The sequence below is a fragment of the Scyliorhinus canicula genome, chromosome 30 (genome assembly GCF_902713615.1).
Source record: "Scyliorhinus canicula chromosome 30, sScyCan1.1, whole genome shotgun sequence".
Classification (NCBI taxonomy): Eukaryota; Metazoa; Chordata; class Chondrichthyes; order Carcharhiniformes; family Scyliorhinidae; genus Scyliorhinus; species Scyliorhinus canicula.
This window is the reverse complement of record NC_052175.1, coordinates 13,794,153-13,817,352: the sequence shown is the minus strand read 5'-3', so window position 1 is coordinate 13,817,352 and position 23,200 is coordinate 13,794,153. Positions and strand designations below refer to the sequence as shown.

The 23,200-nt window shown below is 52.5% G+C and overlaps 1 protein-coding gene across 5 annotated transcripts in view; it reads right to left on the bottom strand.

The window, feature by feature from the left end:
* The window catches only part of LOC119958671 (neuronal acetylcholine receptor subunit beta-2-like), a 33,199-nt gene extending 10,005 nt beyond the window's left edge, over window positions 1-23,194 (bottom strand). The window contains exons 1-3 of one of the 5 annotated variants that reach the window (XM_038787241.1): window positions 23,015-23,194; window positions 2,080-2,225; window positions 1,710-1,754 (exon numbers count right to left, since the gene is read on the bottom strand). In XM_038787241.1, the coding sequence (XP_038643169.1) occupies window positions 1,710-1,754; window positions 2,080-2,109 (75 nt within the window). In that variant the 5' untranslated portion in view covers window positions 2,110-2,225; window positions 23,015-23,194. Of the gene's footprint in view, window positions 1-1,709; window positions 1,755-2,079; window positions 2,226-6,615; window positions 6,723-7,192; window positions 7,335-9,244; window positions 9,445-23,010 lie in introns of those variants that run through there. The other 4 variants (XM_038787238.1, XM_038787237.1, XM_038787240.1 and 1 more) reach the window with 4 other exon arrangements.
* Window positions 23,195-23,200: the final 6 nt, after the last annotated feature.

Sequence of the window (23,200 nt, the reverse complement as noted above, 5' to 3'; positions counted from 1 at the left end):
CGGGGTTAGATACAGAGTGAAGCTCCCTCTACACTGTCCCCATCAAACACTCCCAGGACAGGTACAGCACGGGGTTAGATACAGAGTAAAGCTCCCTCTACACTGTCCCCATCAAACACTCCCAGGACAGGTACAGCACGGGGTTAGATACAGAGTGAAGCTCCCTCTACACTGTCCCCATCAAACACTCCCAGGACAGGTACAGCACGGGGTTAGATACAGAGTAAAGCTCCCTCTACACTGTCCCCATCAAACACTCCCAGGACAGGTACAGCACGGGGTTAGATACAGAGTAAAGCTCCCTCTACACTGTCCCCATCAAACACTCCCAGGACAGGTACAGCACGGGGTTAGATACAGAGTAAAGCTCCCTCTACACTGTCCCCATCAAACACTCCCAGGACAGGTACAGCACGGGGTTAGATACAGAGTGAAGCTCCCTCTACACTGTCCCCATCAAACACTCCCAGGACAGGTACAGCACGGGGTTAGATACAGAGTAAAGCTCCCTCTACACTGTCCCCATCAAACACTCCCAGGACAGGTACAGCACGGGGTTAGATACAGAGTAAAGCTCCCTCCACACTGTCCCCATCAAACACTCCCAGGACAGGTACAGCACGGGGTTAGATACAGAGTAAAGCTCCCTCTACACTGTCCCCATCAAACACTCCCAGGACAGGTACAGCACGGGGTTAGATACAGAGTGAAGCTCCCTCTACACTGTCCCCATCAAACACTCCCAGGACAGGTACAGCACGGGGTTAGATACAGAGTAAAGCTCCCTCTACACTGTCCCCATCAAACACTCCCAGGACAGGTACAGCACGGGGTTAGATACAGAGTAAAACCCCCTCTACACTGTCCCCATCAAACACTCCCAGGGCAGGTACAGCACGGGGTTGGATACAGAGTAAAGCTCCCTCTACACTGTCCCCATCAAACACTCCCAGGACAGGTACAGCACGGGGTTAGATACAGAGTAAAGCTCCCTCTACACTGTCCCCATCAAACACTCCCAGGACAGGTACAGCACGGGGTTAGATACAGAGTAAAGCTCCCTCTACACTGTCCCCATCAAACACTCCCAGGACAGGTACAGCACGGGGTTAGATACAGAGTAAAGCTCCCTCTACACTGTCCCCATCAAACACTCCCAGGACAGGTACAGCACGGGGTTAGATACAGAGTAAAGCTCCCTCTACACTGTCCCCATCAAACACTCCCAGGACAGGTACAGCACGGGGTTAGATACAGAGTAAAGCTCCCTCTACACTGTCCCCATCAAACACTCCCAGGACAGGTACAGCACGGGGTTAGATACAGAGTAAAGCTCCCTCTACACTGTCCCCATCAAACACTCCCAGGACAGGTACAGCACGGGGTTAGATACAGAGTGAAGCTCCCTCTACACTGTCCCCATCAAACACTCCCAGGACAGGTACAGCACGGGGTTAGATACAGAGTAAAGCTCCCTCTACACTGTCCCCATCAAACACTCCCAGGACAGGTACAGCACGGGGTTAGATACAGAGTAAAGCTCCCACTACACTGTCCCCATCAAACACTCCCAGGACAGGTACAGCACGGGGTTAGATACAGAGTAAAGCTCCCTCTACACTGTCCCCATCAAACACTCCCAGGGCAGGTACAGCACGGGGTTAGATACAGAGTAAAGCTCCCCCTGAAGGAGTCCCGGTGTCACTGACCTGCGTCAACCAGACGTTGGTGGTCATAATCTGTTCCCGCTCGTGCTGAAAAGCAAGAAGACAACAATCACCGAGAATGAAGATTATTGTGTCGGACATTTTAAGTTGGTCAATCAGCCTCCATTACCATTGCGTGTGTGTGTGTGTGTGATCCTAGCAAACGCTTGCTGCGTTGTGGAGTTAGCGTCGGCAACTGTACCCCAGGAACCAGGCCGAGAGAGATGGCCCTGGGCTGACAGGAGATACCAAAGCCAGCTCCTGCCTCGCCGTCTCTGTCTTTCTGCCTGTGTTGGAATCTCTTTGTGGCGACCGTGCTCTCGCCTCTCCCTGTCTGACTCCCTCCCAGCTCCGTATTGCCAAGTGCACTCACCACACTGATCAACTGGGCCAAGGACACCATCAGCTGCACCAAGACGAGTTGCGAGCTGTTGGTCGCTGGCCGGATCAGCTTGTTGTAGTGCGCTGGGTTCAGGAGATGAAGGACCAACCGTTCCTCTGTGGAGATCGACAGGCTCCCTGAAAGAGAAAGGAGTTGTCAGTCCTCTTCAAAACAAAATGTCCCTTGCTGGTGTTTCCTTCCTCTCCTGAAGGTGCTGACTCTCACTGGGGTACAGACTCCCCCTCCTCTCCTGAAGGTGCTGACTCTCACTGGGGTACAGGGTCCCTCCTCTCCAGAAGGTGCTGACTCTCACTGGGGTACAGGATCCCCTCTCCTGAAGGTTCTGACTCTCACTGGGGTACAGGGTCCCTCCTCTCCTGAAGGTGCTGACTCTCACTGGGGTACAGACTCCCCCTCCTCTCCTGAAGGTGCTGACTCTCACTGGGGTACAGACTCCCCCTCCTCTCCTGAAGGTGCTGACTCTCACTGGGGTACAGGGTCCCCTCTCCTGAAGGTGCTGACTCTCACTGGGGTACAGACTCCCCCTCCTCTCCTGAAGGTGCTGACTCTCACTGGGGTACAGACTCCCCCTCCTCTCCTGAAGGTGCTGACTCTCACTGGGGTACAGGGTCCCCTCTCCTGAAGGTGCTGACTCTCACTGGGGTACAGACTCCCCCTCCTCTCCTGAAGGTGCTGACTCTCACTGGGGTACAGGGTCCCTCCTCTCCTGAAGGTGCTGACTCTCACTGGGGTACAGACTCCCCCTCCTCTCCTGAAGGTTCTGACCCTCACTGGGGTACAGGGACCCCCTCCTCTCCTGAAGGTGCTGACTCTCACTGGGGTACAGGGTCCCCTCCTCTCCTGAAGGTGCTGACTCTCACTGGGGTACAGGGTCTCCCTCCTCTCCTGAAGGTGCTGACTCTCACTGGGGTACAGGGTCCCTCTCCTGAAGGTGCTGACTCTCACTGGGGTACAGACTCCCCCTCCTCTCCTGAAGGTGCTGACTCTCACTGGGGTACAGACTCCCCCCTCCTCTCCTGAAGGTGCTGACTCTCACTGGGGTACAGACTCCTCCTCCTCTCCTGAAGGTGCTGACTCTCACTGGGGTACAGACTCCCCCTCCTCTCCTGAAGGTGCTGAATCTCACTGGGGTACAGGGTCCCCTCCTCTCCTGAAGGTGCTGACTCTCACTGGGGTACAGACTCCCCCTCCTCTCCTGAAGGTGCTGACTCTCACTGGGGTACAGACTCCCCCTCCTCTCCTGAAGGTGCTGACTCTCACTGGGGTACAGACTCCCCCTCCTCTCGTGAAGGTGCTGACTCTCACTGGGGTACAGACTCCCCCTCCTCTCCTGAAGGTGCTGACTCTCACTGGGGTACAGACTCCCCCTCCTCTCCTGAAGGTGCTGACTCTCACTGGGGTACAGACTCCCCCTCCTCTCCTGAAGGTTCTGACCCTCACTGGGGTACAGGGACCCCCTCCTCTCCTGAAGGTGCTGACTTTCACTGGGGTACAGGGTCCCCTCCTCTCCTGAAGATGCTGACTCTCACTGGGATACAGGGTCCCCCTCCTCTCCTGAAGGTGCTGACTCTCACTGGGGTACAGGGTCCCCCTCCTCTCCTGAAGGTGCTGACTCTTACTGGGGTACAGGGTCCCTCTCCTGAAGGTGCTGACTCTCACTGGGGTACAGGGTCCCCCTCCTCTCCAGAAGGTGCTGACTCTCACTGGGGTACAGACTCCCCCTCCTCTCCTGAAGGTGCTGACTCTCACTGGGGTACAGACTCCCCCTCCTCGCCTGAAGGTGCTGACTCTCACTGGGGTACAGACTCCCCCTCCTCTCCTGAAGGTGCTGACTCTCATGGGGTATAGGGTCCCTCTCCTCTCCTGAAGGTGCTGACTCTCACTGGGGTACAGACTCCCCCTCCTCTCCTGAAGGTGCTGACTCTCACTGGGGTACAGGGTCCCCTCTCCTGAAGGTGCTGACTCTCACTGGGGTACAGACTCCCCCTCCTCTCCTGAAGGTGCTGACTCTCACTGGGGTACAGACTCCCCCTCCTCTCCTGAAGGTGCTGACTCTCACTGGGGTACAGACTCCTCCTCCTCTCCTGAAGGTGCTGACTCTCACTGGGGTACAGACTCCCCCTCCTCTCCTGAAGGTGCTGAATCTCACTGGGGTACAGGGTCCCCTCCTCTCCTGAAGGTGCTGACTCTCACTGGGGTACAGGGTCCCCCTCCTCTCCTGAAGGTGCTGACTCTCACTGGGGTACAGGGTCCTCCTCCTCTCCTGAAGGTGCTGACTCTCACTGGGGTACAGACTCCTCCTCCTCTCCTGAAGGTGCTGACTCTCACTGGGGTACAGACTCCCCCTCCTCTCCTGAAGGTGCTGACTCTCACTGGGGTACAGACTCCCCCTCCTCTCCTGAAGGTGCTGACTCTCACTGGGGAACAGACTCCCCCTCCTCTCCTGAAGGTGCTGACTCACTGGGGTACAGGGTCCCCCTCCTCTCCTGAAGGTGCTGACTCTCACTGGGGTACAGGATCCCTCTCCTGAAGGTGCTGACTCTCACTGGGGTACAGGGTCCCCCTCCTCTCCAGAAGGTGCTGACTCTCACTAGGGTACAGGGTCCCCCTCCTCTCCTGAAGGTGCTGACTCTCACTGGGGTACAGGGACCCCCCCTCTCCTGAAGGTGCTGACTCTCACTGGGGTACAGGTTCCCCCTCCTCTCCTGAAGATGCTGACTCTCACTGGGGTACAGGGTCCCCCTCCTCTCCTGAAGGTGCTGACTCTCACTGGGGTACAGGGTCCCCTCTCCTGAAGGTGCTGACTCTCACTGGGGTACAGACTCCCCCTCCTCTCCTGAAGGTGTTGACTCTCACTGGGGTACAGACTCCCCCTCCTCTCCTGAAGCTGCTGACTCTCACTGGGGTACAGACTCCCCCTCCTCTCCTGAAGGTGCTGACTCTCACTGGGGTACAGGGTCCCCTCTCCTGAAGGTGCTGACTCTCACTGGGGTACAGGGTCCCCCTCCTCTCCTGAAGGTGCTGACTCTCACTGGGGTTCAGACTCCCCCTCCTCTCCTGAAGGTGCTGACTCTCACTGGGGTACAGGATCCCTCTCCTGAAGGTGCTGACTCTCACTGGGGTACAGACTCCCCCTCCTCTCCTGAAGGTGCTGACTCTCACTGAGGTACAGGGTCCCCCTCCTCTCCTGAAGGTGCTGACTTTCACTGGGGTACAGGGTCCCTCCTCTCCTGAAGGTGCTGACTCTCATGGGGTACAGACTCCCCCTCCTCTCCTGAAGGTGCTGACTCTCACTGGAGTACAGACTCCCCCTCCTCTCCTGAAGGTGCTGACTCTCACTGGGGTACAGGGTCCCTCTCCTGAAGGTGCTGACTCTCACTGGGGTACAGACTCCCCCTCCTCTCCTGAAGGTGCTGACTCTCACTGGGGTACAGACTCCCCCTCCTCTCCTGAAGGTGCTGACTCTCACTGGGGTACAGGGTCCCCCTCCTCTCCTGAAGGTTCTGACCCTCACTGGGGTACAGGGACCCCCTCCTCTCCTGAAGGTGCTGACACTCACTGGGGTACAGGGTCCCCCTCCTCTCCTGAAGGTGCTGACTCTCACTGGGGTACAGGGTCCCTCTCCTGAAGGTGCTGACTCTCACTGGGGTACAGACTCCCCCCCCCTCTCCTGAAGGTGCTGACTCTCACTGGGGTACAGACTCCCCCTCCTCTCCTGAAGGTGTTGACTCTCTCTGGGGTGCAGGGTCCCCCTCCTCTCCTGAAGGTGCTGACTCTCACTGGGGTACAGGGTCCCTCCTCTCCTGAAGGTGCTGACTCTCACTGGGGTACAGGGTCCCTCCTCTCCTGAAGGTGCTGACTCTCACTGGGGTACAGGCCCCCCTCTCCTGAAGGTGCTGACTCTCACTTGGGTACAGGGTCCCTCCTCTCCTGAAGGTGCTGACTCTCACTGGGGTACAGGGTCCCCCTCCTCTCCTGAAGGTGCTGACTCTCACTGGGGTACAGACTCCCCCTCCTCTCCTGAAGGTGCTGACTCTCACTGGGGTACAGGGTCCCCTCTCCTGAAGGTGCTGACTCTCACTGGGGTACAGGGTCCCCTCTCCTGAAGGTGCTGACTCTCACTGGGGTACAGGGTCCCCTCTCCTGAAGGTGCTGACTCTCACTGGGGTACAGGGTCCCTCTCCTGAAGGTGCTGACTCTCACTGGGGTACAGGGACCCCCTCCTCTCCTGAAGGTGCTGACTCTCACTGGGGTACAGACTCCCCCTCCTCTCCTGAAGGTGCTGACTCTCACTGGGGTACAGGGTCCCCCTCCTCTCCTTAAGGTTCTGACTCTCACTGGGGTACAGGGTCCCTCTCCTGAAGGTGCTGACTCTCACTGGGGTACAGGGTCCCCCTCCTCTCCTGAAGGTGCTGACTCTCATGGGGTACAGGGTCCCCGTCCTCTCCGGTAGGTGCTGACTCTCATGGGGTACAGGTGTATTACTGGCTATGTTGTACAACGCACTCCGATGTGCTGATCCAAGTCCAGCCAATCATGCTACCACCAGCTCTCTCCTTGCGGAAGGTCAATGTGCCTCACAGCCCAACAACCATCAGCAGCTGGTGTCACAGTCTGGGAGCGAGCCCATTAATCCATGTGTTGCTGGATCTCTGCCCAGTACGTTCTGTCACATCCTGTCGAATCAAGTCACCATTAATCGCCTCACTGGAGAAAAGGTGGAAAATCGTTCTCCCTCATTAGGGCCTGTTTCCATGGGGATCTGGCAGGTTAGCGCACAGCAGGCAGCCTCCGAGATCAATGGGACCCACTCTCTTCCTGTCAGAACCCTTGGGACCTCCGCAGCAGTCAAACGTTGTTCAATCTCTCCTTTCTGCTCCCTCACCAAATACTGTCCCCTCCTTCCACCTGACTCTCCCACCTTCCTGGGTTGTAGTTATCTCCTCCTACCCCATCCTCGCAAAGTCCAGCGGGGGGGGGGGGGGGGGCTGGGGAGTTTGTCATTGGCCAGCAAGTGATCAGAACCAGCCAACACATCAAGGCCTGTGAATCAGGCAGCGAGTAACTGGGCTTCTCGACTCACCCCCAAAGCCCTTCCACCATCGGCGAGGCACAAGTCAGGGGTGTTTCAGCCAGAGAACCCCTACAGCGAGGAGGAGGCCATTCGGCCCATTGAGTCTGCACAGACCCTCTTTCGGACGCAGACTGAACGCCAACACATTTGGTTCAGCTTTATCCATTCGACTCTGTGCTTCCGAATATAAAATGGGGGGAAAAAAACGGACGGATACGCAAGAGGGTGGAACAAAGGATCACATTCCAAGGCCATACCGCATATCTTCTCAAGCTCTTTAAGGGCACCAGACTAATAGGAATTAAGTTTGACTCAGGACCACGCATCAGTGTATGCAGTCTCCCTCGATTACCTTGCACTTATTTTGTTTTTCTTTTATTAAAAACACTAATCCAGGCTGTTAACCATGACTGCAGCATTCAAACACACTGACAGAGGCTGTTAACCATGACTGCAGCATTCAAACACACTAACCCAGGCTGTTAACCATGACTGCAGCATTCGAACACCACTAACCCAGGCTGTTAACCATGACTGCAGCATTTAAACACACTAACCCAGGCTGTTAACCATGACTGCAGCATTCGAACACAGTAACCCAGGCTGTTAACCATGACTGCAGCATTCGAACACCACTAACCCAGGCTGTTAACCATGACTGCAGCATTCGAACACACTAACCCAGGCTGTTAACCATGACTACAGCATTCGAACGCACTAACCCAGGCTGTTAACCATGACTGCAGCATCCGAACACACTAACCCAGGCTGTTAACCATGACTGCAGCATTCAAACACACTGACAGAGGCTGTTAACCATGACTGCAGCATTCAAACACACTAACCCAGGCTGTTAACCATGACTGCAGCATTCAAACACACTAACCCAGGCTCTTAACCATGACTGCAGCATTCGAACACACTAACACAGGCTGTTAACCATGACTGCAGCATTCAAACACACTGACAGAGGCTGTTACCCATGACTGCAGCATTCGAACGCAGTAACCCAGGCTGTTAACCATGACTGCAGCATTCAAACACACTAACCCGGGCTGTTAACCATGACTGCAGCATTCGAACGCACTAACCCAGGCTGTTAACCATGACTGGAGTATTCGAACACCACTAACCCAGGCTGTGAACCATGACTGTAGCATTCGAACACCACTAACCCGGGCTGTTAACCATGACTGCAGCATTCAAACACACTAACCCAGGCTCTTAACCATGACTGCAGCATTCGAACACACTAACCCAGGCTGTTAACCATGACTGCAGCGTTCAAACACACTAACACAGGCTGTTAACCATGACTGCAGCATTCAAACACACTGACAGAGGCTGTTACCCATGACTGCAGCATTCGAACGCAGTAACCCAGGCTGTTAACCATGACTGCAGCATTCAAACACACTAACCCGGGCTGTTAACCATGACTGCAGCATTCGAACGCACTAACCCAGGCTGTTAACCATGACTGCAGTATTCGAACACCACTAACCCAGGCTGTGAACCATGACTGTAGCATTCGAACACCACTAACCCGGGCTGTTAACCATGACTGCAGCATTCGAACACCACTAACCCGGGCTGTTAACCATGACTGCAGCATTCGAACACACTAACCCAGGCTATTAACCATGACTGTAGCATTCTAACACCACTAACCCAGGCTGTTAACCATGACTGCAGCATTCGAACACCACTAACCCGGGCTGTTAACCATGACTGTAGCATTCAAACACACTAACCCAGGCTGTTAACCATGACTGCAGCATTCGAACGCAGTAACCCAGGCTGTTAACCATGACTGCAGCATTCAAACACACTAACCCAGGCTGTTAACCATGACTGCAGCATTCAAACACACTAACCCAGGCTGTTAACCATGACTGCAGCATTCAAACACACTAACCCAGGCTGTTAACCATGACTGCAGCATTCAAATGCACTAACCCGGGCTATTAACCATGACTGCAGCATTCGAACGCACTAACCCAGGCTGTTAACCCTTACTCGTGCCAAATACCAAGAATAGACTATATCAGAAATTCCTACCATGATCACAGGTGTAATATTTTGAACTGAGTCTCCTTCGTTCTGTCTCAGAGTCAAATTTTCTTGGTGTTTTCCCGTATATTACCCCAGGTCTCCTCATCGAAACTGGCTACGGAGTCGTTTTTCCCCAAGACCGCAGTGTTTCTAAGATGCTCACGCAGGGACTAGAACAAAAAGTGTCTTAAGATTCTCCGATTAATTGCTCAGGTTCCGTAGAGATTGGAGGGGGGCATTTCCACTGGGGTCGATCGGAGTGTCGGGGCGCATGGTTGTTGTATGAGGGACAAAGCCTGTGAGATATCTGCAACAAAAAAAAAGCAACTCGGGATCTCAAATTGTTGGCACAGCTGCTCAAAGATGCCAAGGAAGCTCCACTGCGCAGGTCGCCCACCTTACGCAGATCTCTACCGTTCCAGGTATCGAATCCATGGTCCATAGGACCAGGGTGGGAAATCCGGAGTGTCCTGAATGGGAGCAGAAATGAGATCTCCCTTCCAGCTCACGGACCATCCTCCGCACTCTGAAACGATGATCGGATTTTCACCAGTTTGGCTAGTTATAAGCAAGGTCTCCGTTGGGTCCATATAAAAGAACTGACGGCCTTGTTCGCTTCCCACTGGAGCGAAGAAGGCAGAGAGGTGACTTGATAGAGGTGTGCAAGGTGATGAGTGGCATGGATGGAGTGGATAGCCAGAGACTTTTCCCCAGGGCGGAAATGGCTGTCACGAGGGGACATAATTTTAAGGCGATTGGAGGAAGGGGAGATGTCAGAGGTCGGTTCGTTACACAGAGAGTGGTGGGTGTGTGGAATGCACTGCCAGCAGAGGTGGTGGAGTCAGAGTCATTCGGGACATTTAAGCGACTCTTAGACACATGGACAGCAGTAAATTGAAGGGGTGTAGGTTAGGTTGATCTGAGATTAGGATAAATGGTCGGCACAACATCGTGGGCCGAAGGGCCTGTACTGTGCTGTACTGCACTATGTTCTATGGTCTATTTCCTTCAGGACCTGAACAGACAGCAAGATTAGCAGCATCTGTAAAAGCTATAATCACCGAGGCAGCACGTTCATCGTAATCAAGAGCTATCCCACCCAGCCACGATATTGAGGAGCGGGAACGGCGCTCAGGATCAAACTTCTCAGACGCGAGTGAGGGGGGTGGAGGGCGGAGTTTGCCCCATGCAAATGTCTGAAAGAGGAGGTCAACAAAACCACCCAAATCAATAACCCAAGAATAAGCTAAATCTACCCACAACATCAAAAATAGCGGAGATTGGAACGTCTGGCTTCGATACAAATAGCAACACGTCATCCGCGTACACCGTAATCTTATATTGCATCCCTCCACTGACTAGCAACAATTCCGAAGGATCCTGACTAATTGTCTCCACTAGGGGCTCAGTCGCTATTGCGAACACTAACTGGGATAACGGGAGTCCCTCTCTGGAGACTCAAATTCTCACACTTAGAACCGCTCGTCCTCGCTGTCAACAGGGGTGGTACCAGGGGATTGGAGAGTGGCGAATGTCGTGCCCCTGTTCAAAAAAGGGAATAGGGATAACTCTGGGAATTACAGGCCAGTTAGTCTTACTTCGGTGGTAGGCAAAGTAATGGAAAGGGTACTGAGGGATAGGATTTCTGAGCATCTGGAAAGGCACTGCTTGATTAGGGATAGTCAGCACGGATTTGTGAGGGGTAGGTCTTGCCTCACCAGTCTTATTGACTTCTTTGAGGAGGTGACCAAGCATGTGGATGAAGGTAAAGCAGTGGATGTAGTGTACATGGATTTTAGTAAGGCATTTGATAAGGTTCCCCATGGTAGGCTTATGCAGAAAGTAAGGAGGCATGGGATAGTGGGAAATTTGGCCAGTTGGATAACAAACTGGCTAACCAATAGAAGACAGAGAGTGGTGGTGGATGGCAAATATTCAGCCTGGAGCCCAGTTACCAGTGGCGTACCGCAGGGATCAGTTCTGGGTCCTCTGCTGTTTGTGATTTTCATTAACGACTTGGATGAGGGAGTTGAAGGGTGGGTCAGTAAATTTGCAGATGATACGAAGATTGGTGGAGTTGTGGATAGTGAGGAGGGCTGTTGTCGGCTTCAAAGAGACATAGATAGGATGCAGAGCTGGGCTGAGAAGTGGCAGATGGAGTTTAACCCTGACAAGTGTGAGGTTGTCCATTTTGGAAGGACAAATATTAATGCGGAATACAGGGTTAATGGTAGGGTTCTTGGCAATGTGGAGGAGCAGAGAGATCTTGGGGTCTATGTTCATAGATCTTTGAAAGTTGCCACTCAAGTGGATAGAGCTGCGAAGAAGGCCTATGGTGTGCTAGCGTTCATTAGCAGAGGGATTGAATTTAAGAGCCGTGAGGTGATGATTCAGCTGTACAAAACCTTGGTCAGGCCTCATTTTAGGAAGGATGTGGAAGGTTTGGAAAAGGTGCAAAGGAGATTTACCAGGATGTTGCCTGGAATGGAGAGTAGGTCTTACGAGGAAAGGTTGAGGGTGCTAGGCCTTTTCTCATTAGAACGGAGAAGGATGAGGGGCGACTTGATAGAGGTTTATAAGATGATTAGGGGAATAGATAGAGTAGACAGTCAGAGACTTTTTCCCCGGGTGGAACACACCATTACAAGGGAACATAAATGTAAGGTGAATGGTGGAAGATATAGGGGGGATGTCAGAGGTAGGTTCTTTACCCAGAGAGTAGTGGGGGCATGGAATGCACTGCCTGTGGAAGTAGTTGAGTCGGAAAAGTTAGGGACCTTCAAGCGGCTATTGGATATGTACATGGATTAGGGTAGAATAATGGAGTGTAGATTAACTTCTTAAGGGCAGCACGGTATTAAGGGCAGCACGGTAGCATTGTGGATAGCACAATTGCTTCACAGCTCCAGGGTCCCAAGTTCGATTTCGACTTGGGTCACTGTCTGTGCGGAGTCTGCACATCCTCCCCGTGTGTACGTGGGTTTCCTCCGAGTGCTCCGGTTTCCTCCCACAGTCCAAAGATGTGCAGGTTGGGTGGATTGGCCATGAAAAATTGTCCAAAATTCTATGATGAACCTAGGACAAAAGTTCGGCGCAACATCGTGGGTCGAAGGGCCTGTTCTGTGCTGTATTTCTCTATCTCTATCTCTATCTAACTGCCGGCAGTGGGCTTTTATAAACCACTTGTATCATAAAACCATAAGACATAGAAGCAGAATTAGGCCACTCGGCCCATCGACTCTGCTCCGCCGTTCAATCATGGCTGATATTTTTCTCACCCCCATTCTCCTGCCTTCTCCCCATAACCCCTGATCCCCTTATTAAACCAGAACCTTTCTATCTCTGTCTTAAAGACACTCAGTGATTTGGCCTCCACAGCCTTCTGCGGCAAAGAGTTCCACAGATTCACCAGCCTCTGGCTGAAGAAATTCCTCCTCATCTCTGTTTTAAAGGATCGTCCCTTCAGTCTGAGATTGTGCCCTCTGCTTCTAGATTTTCCTCCAAGTGGAAACATCGTCTCCACGTCCACTCTATCCAGGCCTCGCAGTATCCTGTAAGTTTCAATAAGATCCCCCCTCGTCCTTCTAAACTCCACCGAGTACAGACCCAGAGCCCTCAACCGTTCCTCATACGACAAGCTCTTCATTCCAGGGATCATTCTTGTGAACTTCCTCTGGACCCTTTCCAAGGCCCCAGCACATCCTTCCTTAGATACTGAATAAGGCTAGAGAGGAAATTGCTGAGGCCTTGACAGAAATCTTCGGATCCTCACTGTCTTCAGGTGATGTCCCGGAGGACTGGAGAATAGCCAATGCTGTTCCTTTGTTTAAGAAGGGTAGCAAGGATAATCCAGGGAACTACAGGCCGGTGAGCCTTACGTCAGTGGTAGGGAAATTACTGGAGAGAATTCTTTGAGACAGGATCTACTCCCATTTGGAAGCAAATGATCGTATTAGCGAGAGGCAGCACGGTTTTGTGAAGGGGAGGTCGTGTCTCACTAACTTGGTAGAGTTTTTCGAAGATGTCACAAAGATGATTGATGCAGGTAGGGCAGTGGATATTGTCTATATGGACTTCAGTAAGGCCTTTGACAAGGTCCCTCATGGCAGACTGGTACAAAAGGTGAAGTCACACGGGATCAGGGGTGAGCTGGGAAGATGGATACAGAACTGGCTAGGTCATAGAAGGCAGAGAGTAGCAATGGAAGGGTGCTTTTCTGATTGGAGGGCTGTGACTAGTGGTGTTCCGCAGGGATCGGTGCTGGGACCTTTGCTGTTTGTAGTATATATAAATGATTTGGAGGAAAATGTAACTGGCCTGATTAGTAAGTTTGCAGACAACACAAAGGTTGGTGGAATTGCGGATAGCGATGAGGACTGTCAGAGGATACAGCAGGATTTAGATTGTTTGGAGACTTGGGCGGAGAGATGGCAGATGGAGTTTAATCCGGACAAATGTGAGGTAGTGCATTTTGGAAGGTCTAATACAGGTAGGGAATATACAGTGAATGGTAGAACCCTGAAGAGTATTGAAAGTCAGAGAGATCTTGGTGTACAGGTCCACAGGTCACTGAAAGGGGCAACACAGGTGGAGAAGGTAGTCAAGAAGGCATACGGCGTGCTTGCCTTCATTGGCCGGGGCATTGAGTATAAGAATTGGCAAGTCATGTTGCAGCTCTATAGAACCTTAGATAGGCCACACTTGGAGTATAGTGTTCAATTCTGGTCGCCACACTACCAGAAGGATGTGGAGGCTTTAGAGAGGGTGCAGAAGAGATTTACCAGGATGTTGCCTGGTATAGAGGGCATTAGCTATGAGGAGTGGTTGAGTAAACTCGGTTTGTTCTCACTGGAACGATGGAGGTTGAAGGGCGACCTGATAGAGGTCTACAAAATTATGAGGGGCATAGACAGAGTGGATAGTCAGAGGCTTTTCCCCAGGGTAGAGGGGTCAATTACTAGGGGGCATAGGTTTAAGGTGCGAGGGGCAAGGTTTAGAGGAGATGTACGAGGTAAGTTTTTTACACAGAGGGTAGTGGGTGCCTGGAACTCGCTGCCGGAGGAGGTGGTGGAAGCAGGGACGATAGTGACGTTTAAGGGGCATCTTGACAAATACATGAATAGGATGGGAATAGAGGGATACGGACCCCGGAAGTGTAGGCAATTTTAGTTTAGACGGGCAGCAAGGTCGGCGCAGGCTTGGAGGGCTGAATGGCCTGTTCCTGTGCTGTAATTTTCTTTGTTTTCATTTGTTCTTTGTATGGGGCCCAAAACTGCTCACAATATTCCAAATGGGGTCTGACCAGAGCCTTATACAGCCTCAGAAGTACATTCCTGGTCTTGTATTCTAGCCCTCTCGATATGAAAGCTAACATTGCATTTGCCTTCCTAACTGCCGACTGAACCTGCACGTTAACCTTAAGAGAATCGTGAACAAGGCCTCCCAAGTCCCTTTGTGCTTCTGATTTCCGAAGCCTTTTCCCCATTTAGAAAATAGTCTCTGCCTCCATTCCTCCTTCCAAAGTGCATAACCTCACACTTTCCCACATTGTATTCCATCTGCCACTTCACTTCCCGCTCTCCTAGCTTGTCCATATCCTTCTGCAGCCCGCCTTGCTTCCTCAATACTACCTGGCCCTCTGCAGATCTTTGTATCATCTGCAAACTTAGCAACAGCGCCTTCAGTTCCTTCCTCCAGATCATTAGAGGGGCTGGTTTAGCACAGTGGGCTAAACAGCTGGCTTGTAATACAGAACAAGGCCAGCAGCGCGGGTTCAATTCCCGTACCGGCCTCCCCGAACAGGCGCCGGAATGTGGCGATTAGGGGCTTTTCACAGTGACTTCATTGAAGCCTACTCGTGACAATGAGCCATTATTATTATTATTATTAATGTATATCGTGACAGGTTGTGGTCCCAGCACCGACCCCTGAGGCACACCACTAGTCACCGGCTGCCATCCTGAAAAAGGCCCCTTTATCCCCACTCTCTGCCTTCTGCCAGTCAGCCAATCCTCTATCTATGCCAGGACCTTACCTTTAACACCGTGGGCTGTCAGCTTATTTAACAATCTCCTACGCGGCACCTTGTCAAAGGCCATTAACTTAGAATTCACCCTTCAAACTGCTGCAGCTGATAAAATAAATGATTCCACTCCAACCGGTCTAAAGCTTTCTGTGCACCTAAAAGAATCACTAAACCATCTTAACGCCCACTTTGGAAGACCTGAATGATATTTAATAATCTCCGGACGTGAATTCCGGGCTCTGAACTCCGTCAGATCACCCTGGATGATCAATGGGCGATTCGCGCCAGAACCTTCGACAACAATTTCAAATCTACATTCAGGAGAGGGACTGGCGTGTAGGATTCTGGCCTGCCTTCGAATCTAAGGCAATATTTGCTTCATGATTGGATTGGATTTGTTTATTGTCACATGTACCGAGGTACAGTGAAAAGTATTTTTCTGCGAGCAGCTCAACAGATCATTCAGTAAATGGAAGAAAAGGGAATTGAAACAGAATTCAAGGAAATACATAATAGGGCAACACAAGATACACAATGTAACGACATAAGCATTGGCATCGGATGAAGCATACAGGGTGTAGTGTTAATGAGGTCAGTCCATAAGAGGGTCGTTTAGGAGTCTGGTGACAGCGGGGAAGAAGCTGTTTTTGAGTCTGTTCGTGCGTGTTCTCAGACTTCTGTATCTCCTGCCCGATGGAAGAAGTTGGAAGAGTGAGTAAGCCGGGTGGGAGGGGTCTTTGATTATGCTGCCCGCTTTCCCCAGGCAGCGGGAGGTGTAGATGGAGTCAATGGATGGGAGGCGGGTTTGTGTGTAGCCACTGGAGCAGCAGATGATCGACTTCAGATAGGTGGTTACACGAACATGGGTCATCAGAAATTGTTGGGAGTTTAACGGAGGCACGGAAATGCTTCATATGTATCAACGCATTGCCAGACTGGGCCGTTCTATGTAAATTGACAGAAAGGCCTTGTTTTTTTTAATTTAGAGAACCCAATTTATTTTTTCCAATTAAGGGGCAATTTAGCACGGCCAATCCACCTACCCCGCACATCTTTGGGGTTGTGGGGGCGAAACCCACGCAGACACGGGGAGAATGTGCAAACTCCGCGACCCAGAGCCGGGATCGAACCCGGGTCCGCAGCGCCGTGAGGCAGCAGTGCTAACCCACTGCCCCACCGTGCTCTAAATGCCTTGTTGATATCCTCTGGCTTTATCATCCTCTTACCCGAGTCTGGCACAGGGGAAATAGCACAGAGGAATCAGGGGCGTGAGGCAGTGCTAACCACTGCGCCACCGTGCCGCCCAAGTCAAAGAACAATACAGCACAGGAACAGGCCCTTCGGCCCTCCAAGCCTGTGCTGACCATGGTACCCGCCTAAACTAAAACCGTCTACTTACAGAGTCCGTATCCTTCCATTCCCACCCTATTCATATATTTGTATCGATGCCCCTTAAATGCCGCTATCGTACCGGCTCCCACCCCCTCCCCAGGCAGCGCGTTCCATATATTTACCACCGTCTGTGTATAAAATTTGCCTCGCACATCTGTTGTAAACTTTTCCCCACGCACTTTAAACCTATGTCCACTCATACTTGACTCTCCTACCCTAGCGAAGAGCAGCTGACTATCCACTCTGTCCATGCCACTCAATCTTGCAGACCTCTATCAGGTCGCCTCTCAACCTCCGTCGTTCCAGTGAGAACAAACCGAGTTTAGAACATAAAATACAGCACAGAACAGGCCCTTCGGCCCACGATGTTGTGCCGAACCTCTGTCCCAGATTAATCATAGATTATCATAGAATTTACAGTGCAGAAGGAGGCCATTCGGCCCATCGAGTCTGCACCGGCTCTTGGAAAGAGCACCCTACCCAAGGTCAAAACCTCCACCCTATCCCCATAACCCAGTAACCCCACCCAACACTAAGGGCAATTTTGGACACTAAGGGCAATTTATCATGGCCAATCCACCCTAACCTGCACATCTTTGGACTGTGGGAGGAAACCGGAGCACCCGGAGGAAACCCACGCACACACACGGGGAGGATGTGCAGACGCCGCACAGACAGTGACCCAGCCGGGAATCGAACCTGGGACCCTGGAGCTGTGAAGCAATTGTGCTATCCACAATGCTACCGTACTGCCCTTAAGAACAAATTAATCTGCACCCCATCATTCTACCGTAATTCATGTGCCTATCCAATAGCCGCTTGAAGGTCCCTAATGTTTCCGACTCAACTACTTCCACAAGGCAGTGCATTCTATGCCCCCACTACTCTCTGGGTAAAGAACCTTCCTCTGACATCCCCCCTATATCTTCCACCATTCACCATAAATTTATGTCCCCTTGTAATGGTTTGTTCCACCCGGGGAAAAAGTCTCTGACTGTCTACTCTATCTATTCCCCTGATCATCTTATAAACCTCTATCAAGTCGCCCCTCATCCTTCTCCGTTCTAATGAGAAAAGGCCTAGCACCCTCAACCTTTCCTCGTAAGACCTACTCTCCATTCCAGGCAACATCCTGGTAAATCTCCTTTGCACCTTTTCCAAAGCTTCCACATCCTTCCTAAAATGAGGTGACCAGAACTGCACACAGTACTCCAAATGTGGCCTGACCAAAGTTGTGTACAGCTGCATCATCACCTCACGGCTCTTAAATTCAATCCCTCTGCTAATGAACGCTAGCACACCATAGGCCTTCTTCATAGCTCTATCCACTTGAGTGGCAACTTTCAAAGATCTATGAACATAGGCCCCAAGATCTCTCTGCTCCTCCACATTGCCAAGAACCCTACCGTTAACCCTGTATTCCGCATTCATATTTGTCCTTCCAAAATGGACAACCTCACACTTGTCAGGGTTAAACTCCATCTGCCACTTCTCAGCCCAGCTCTGTATCCTATCTATGTCTCTTTGCAGCCGACAACAGCCCTCCTCACTATCCACAACTCACCAATCTTCGTATCGTCTGCAAATTTACTGACCCTCCCTTTAACTCCCTCAGCCAAGTCATCAATGAAAATCACAAACAGCAGAGGACCCAGAACTGATCCCTGCGGTACGCCACTGGTAACTGGGCTCCAGGCTGAATATTTGCCATCCACCACCACTCTCTGACTTCTATTGGTTAGAGTTTATCAAACCTCTCCTCATAGCTAATGCCCTTCATACCAGGCAACACCCTTGTAAACCGCTTCTGTACCCTCTCCAAAGCTTCCCGACCGATGAAGGTAAGCATGCCGTATGCCTTCTTGACCACCTTAGCCACATGCGTTGCCACTTTCACTGATCGGCGGACACGCACGTCCAGGTCTCTCTGCCTGTCAGTACCCGCAAGAGATCTACCATTTACTGTCCTTGAGGAACAAAATCAGGGGAATAATTTGGTGGACCATCGACATTCATGAGCGAGACAAATGACCCCATATAAAAGCCCCTTGACACTCACATATCTCTCCCCTCCTCCCCCCCCTTGTCCTTCACGCACCCCTCCAATTCTGAAAGGCTCATTTTCACTGACGTTCACGCCAATCCCTCAGTTGCTGGCTGAGAACGAGGAAAAAAAAATCTACACCACCCAGTCCTTCTTCAACATTAAGTACTCCTGGTAACCTAAATTTTTTTTTTTTATAAATTTAGATTACCCAATTATTTTTTCCAATTAAGGGGCAATTTAGCGTGGCCAATCCACCTACCCTGCACATCTTTGGGTAGTGGGGGTGAAACCCACGCAGACACGGGGAGAATATGCAAACTCCACACGGACAGTGACCCAGAGCCGGGATCGAACCTGGGACCTCAGCGCCGTGAGGCGGTTGTGCTAACCACTAGGCCACCGTGCTGCCCCTGGTAACCTAAATGAGTTCTTTGCCACAAAGCTAAGTTAACCTTCTCTGCGTTGAGGAGAGATCTTTTTTTCTCTTCCTACTCCCTATACATTCCAGGAGCAAAGTTTCATAGGAATTAGGAGGAGTAGACAATTCAGCCCTTCGAGCCAGCTCTGCCATTCAATCAGATCATGGCTGATCTCTTCCTGGTCTCACATCCACCTCCCCTCCTGTTCCCATTGCCCTTTAACCTGTTTCTTTATCAGAAATATATCTATCTCCTTCGAGAAACCATTTAATGACTCCGATTTCACCGCACTATGGGGCAGCGAGTTCCACAAATTCACCGCCCTCTGCGAGAAGTAGTTCCTCCTCTTCTCAGTTCTAAATCTACCGCCTCTCAACCGATATCTGTGACCTGCCGTTCTGGATTTCCCCACTAGGGGGACATTTGGTTAACATTTACTTTATCAATTCCTTTACGTATTTTATACACCGCGATCAGATCCCCTCTCATCCTTCTAAACTCCAGCGAGTAGAAACCCAAATATGGTTGTAAATTGGGAGAGGGGAGTGTGCAGCGGGACCTGGGTGTCCTTGTGCACCATTCGCTGAAGGTGAGCGTGCAGGGGCAGCAGGCGGTAAAGGAGGCAAATGGTATGTTGGCCTTCATTGCGAGAGGTTTCGAGTATAGATGCAGGGATGTGTTGCTGCAATTATACAGGGCCTTGGTGAGGCCACACCTGGAGTATTGTGGGCAGCTTTGGTCTCCTTCTCTGAGGAAGGATGTTCTTGCTCTCGAGGGAGAGCAGCGAAGGTTTACCAGGCTGATTCCAGGGATGGCGGGACTGTCATGCGAGGAGAGATTGACTAGGTTGGGATTGTTCTCGCTGGAGATCAGAAGAATGAGGGGGGGGGATCTCACAGAGACTTATAAAATTCTAACAGGGCTGGACAGGGTAGATGCAGAGAAGATGTTACCAATGATGGGTGTGTCCAGAACCAGAGGTCACAGCCTGAGGATTCTGGGTAAACCATTTCGGACAGAGATAAGGAGACATTTCTTCACACAGAGAGTGGTGAGCCTGTGGAATTCATTACCACAGGAAGTAGTTGATGCTAAAACTTTGAATATATTTAAAAGGCGGCTGGATATAGCACTTGGGGAGAATGGGATCCAAGGCTATGGGGGGAAAGCAGGATTAGGCTATTGAGTTGGATGATCAGCCATGATGGTGATGAATGGTGGAGCAGGCTCGAAGGGCCAAAAGGCCTCCTCCTGCTCCTATCTTCTATGTATTTATGTATGGAACTGTTTAATCTCCTCATACGTCAACCCTTTCATCCCCCGGAATCAATCTGGTGAACCTCCTCTGAACTGCCTCCAATCCACCACATCCTTCCTCAAATAAGGAGACCAAAACTGGACACAATACTCCAGATGTGGTCGCACCAACACCCCATACAATTGCAACAACACTTCTCTACTTTTATACTCCAGTCCTTTCGCAATAAATGCTAACGTTCCATTTGCCTTTTTAATTACATGTTGTACCTGCGTACCGACTTTCTGCAATTCATCAACAAAGACTGCAGCTTTATAAAACCCTGGTTAGACCACACTTGGAATATTGTGCCCAGTTCTGGTCGCCTCATCATCGGAAGGATGTGGATGCTTTGGAGAGGGTGCAGAGGAGATTTACCAGGAAGCTGCCTGGACTGGGGGGCGTGTCTTATGAAGAAAGGTTGAGGGAGCGAGGGCTTTTCTCACTGGAGCGAAGAAGGCAGAGAGGTGACTTGATAGAGGTGTACAAGGTGATGAGAGGCATGGATAGAGTGGATAGCCAGAGACTTTTCCCCAGGGTGGAAATGGCTGTCACGAGGGGACATAATTTTAAGGTGATTGGAGGAAGGGGAGATGTCAGAGGTCGGTTCTTTACACAGAGAGTGGTGGGTGTGTGGAATGCACGGCCAGCAGAGGGTGTGGAGTCAGACTCATTAGGGACATTTAAGCGACTCTTAGACAGGCACGTGGACAGCAGTAAATTGAAGGGGTGTAGGTTAGGCTGATCTTAGATTAGGATAAATGGTCGGCACAACATCATGGGCTGAAGGGCCTGTGCTGTGCTGTGCTGTTCTATGTTCTAAAGACGCATCTTGAATCTATCATTTCAAAGTAGCTCCCCAAAGTCAATACAGTATAAGATTTTTGATCCCCATTCTGAGCATGCGCCATGACATGTCTCCCCCCCACCCCCCCCCCCCCCCCCCCCCACCCCCCCTCTCCAGTTATACCAGAGGCCCCGACATTATGGCATCTTTTCCTTGGATGGGAGACCTGTCCGTACAGGAGCCAGTTCATGAGTCCTTCACCCCAAATGAAATAAAGATTTGCAAAGACTTTAGTTCAAATGGGGGTATTCCTCAAGGCCTGTGGAGACCAGGAGAGCCGACACCATTCCTTCAGAGAATCACAGAATCCCTACAGTGCAGGAGGAGGCCGTTCGGCCCATCGAGTCTGCACCCACCCTTCGAATGAGCACTCTGCCCATTTACTCTCCCCCGTCCATTCTGCCCAATCCCATAACCCAGAACCCAACCTGTACATTACTGGACACTAAGGGTCAATTTAGCACGGCCAATCCACCCAACCTGTACATCTTTGGACTGTGGGAGGAAACCGGAGCACCCGGAGGAAACCCACGCAGAGGGGCAGAGGGGAGAGGGGCAGTGGGGCAGAGGGGCAGTGGGAGAGGGACAGAGGGGCAGAGTGGCAGTGGGAGAGGGGCAGTGGGGCAGAGGGGCAGTGGGGCAGAGGGCAGAGGGGAGAGGGACAGAGGGGCAGTGGGAGAGGGACAGAGTGGCAGTGGGGAGAGTGGCAGTGGGGAGAGGGGCAGGAGGAGAGTGGCAGAGGGACAGAGTGACAGTGGGGAGAGGGGCAGTGGGGCAGAGGGCAGAGGGGCAGTGGGGCAGAGGACAGAGGGGCAGTGGGAGAGGGACAGAGGGGAGAGGGGCAGAGGGCAGAGGGGGAGAGGGAAGAGGGGGAGAGGGGAGGGAGGGGAGGGGGCAGAGGGATGAGGGGCAGAGGGGAGGGGGCAGAGGGGAGAGGGGCAGAGGGCAGAGGGGAGAGGGGCAGAGTGGCAGAGGGGGAGGGGGTAGAGGGGCAGGGGGAGAGTGGCATAAAGCAGAGGGGACAGGGGCAGAGGGCAGAGGGGAGAGTGGCAGAGGGGAGGGGCAGAGGGCAGAGTGGACAGGGGCAGAGGGGAGAGGGGAAGAGGGCAGAGGGGAGAGGGGAGGGGCAGAGTGGCAGAGGGGCAGAGTGGCAGAGTGGCAGGGAGAGGGAAGGGGCAAAGGGGCAGAGGGGGAGAGGGACAGAGCTGCAGAGGGGCAGAGGGGAGGGGGAGAGAGAGGGGCAGAGGGGGAGAGGGGCAGAGGGGAGGGGGAGGGGAGGGGGCAGAGAGGGGCAGAGGGAAGAGAGGGGCAGAGGGCAGAGGGGCAGAGGGGCAGAGGGTGTAGAGGGGAGGGAGGGTAGAGAGGAGGGGGAGGAGGTGGAGGGGGAGAGGATAGAGGGCAGAGAGGGTAGAGGGGCAGAGTGGAGAGGGTAGAGGGGAGGGGGCAGAGGGGGGAGAGAGGGGCAGAAGGGCAGAGGGGCAGAGGGGAGATGGAGAGGGGAGGGGGCAGAGAGGGGCAGAGGGGAGAGAGGGGCAGAGGGCAGAGGGGGTAGAGGGGAGGGAGGGTAGAGGGGGTAGAGGGGCAGAGGGGGAGGGGGAGAGAATAGAGGGGCAGAGGGGGCAGAGAGGGGAGAGAGGGGAGAGAGGGGTAGAGGGGGCAGAGGGGCAGAAGGGCAGAGGGGTGATGCTGATGCTGCTGGAGGGGAATCACCCCCAGGGGGAAAGGATTTGCTGGAAGACACTCACCTACCGGCCCAGCCACTAACCAGCAGCAAGTCAGGAAGACCATGGCAGCGCAGCCGGCTGCTGAGGAGACTTTCCGGCTCCGCCGAGAGGAGGAACCGAACCGGGCCCGAGCCGGGGGCCAGCTCGGCAGGAGAGGCATGGAGAGACAGGGGAAGGAGGCAGGAGGGGGGAACGCAAAACTGCAGCAGGC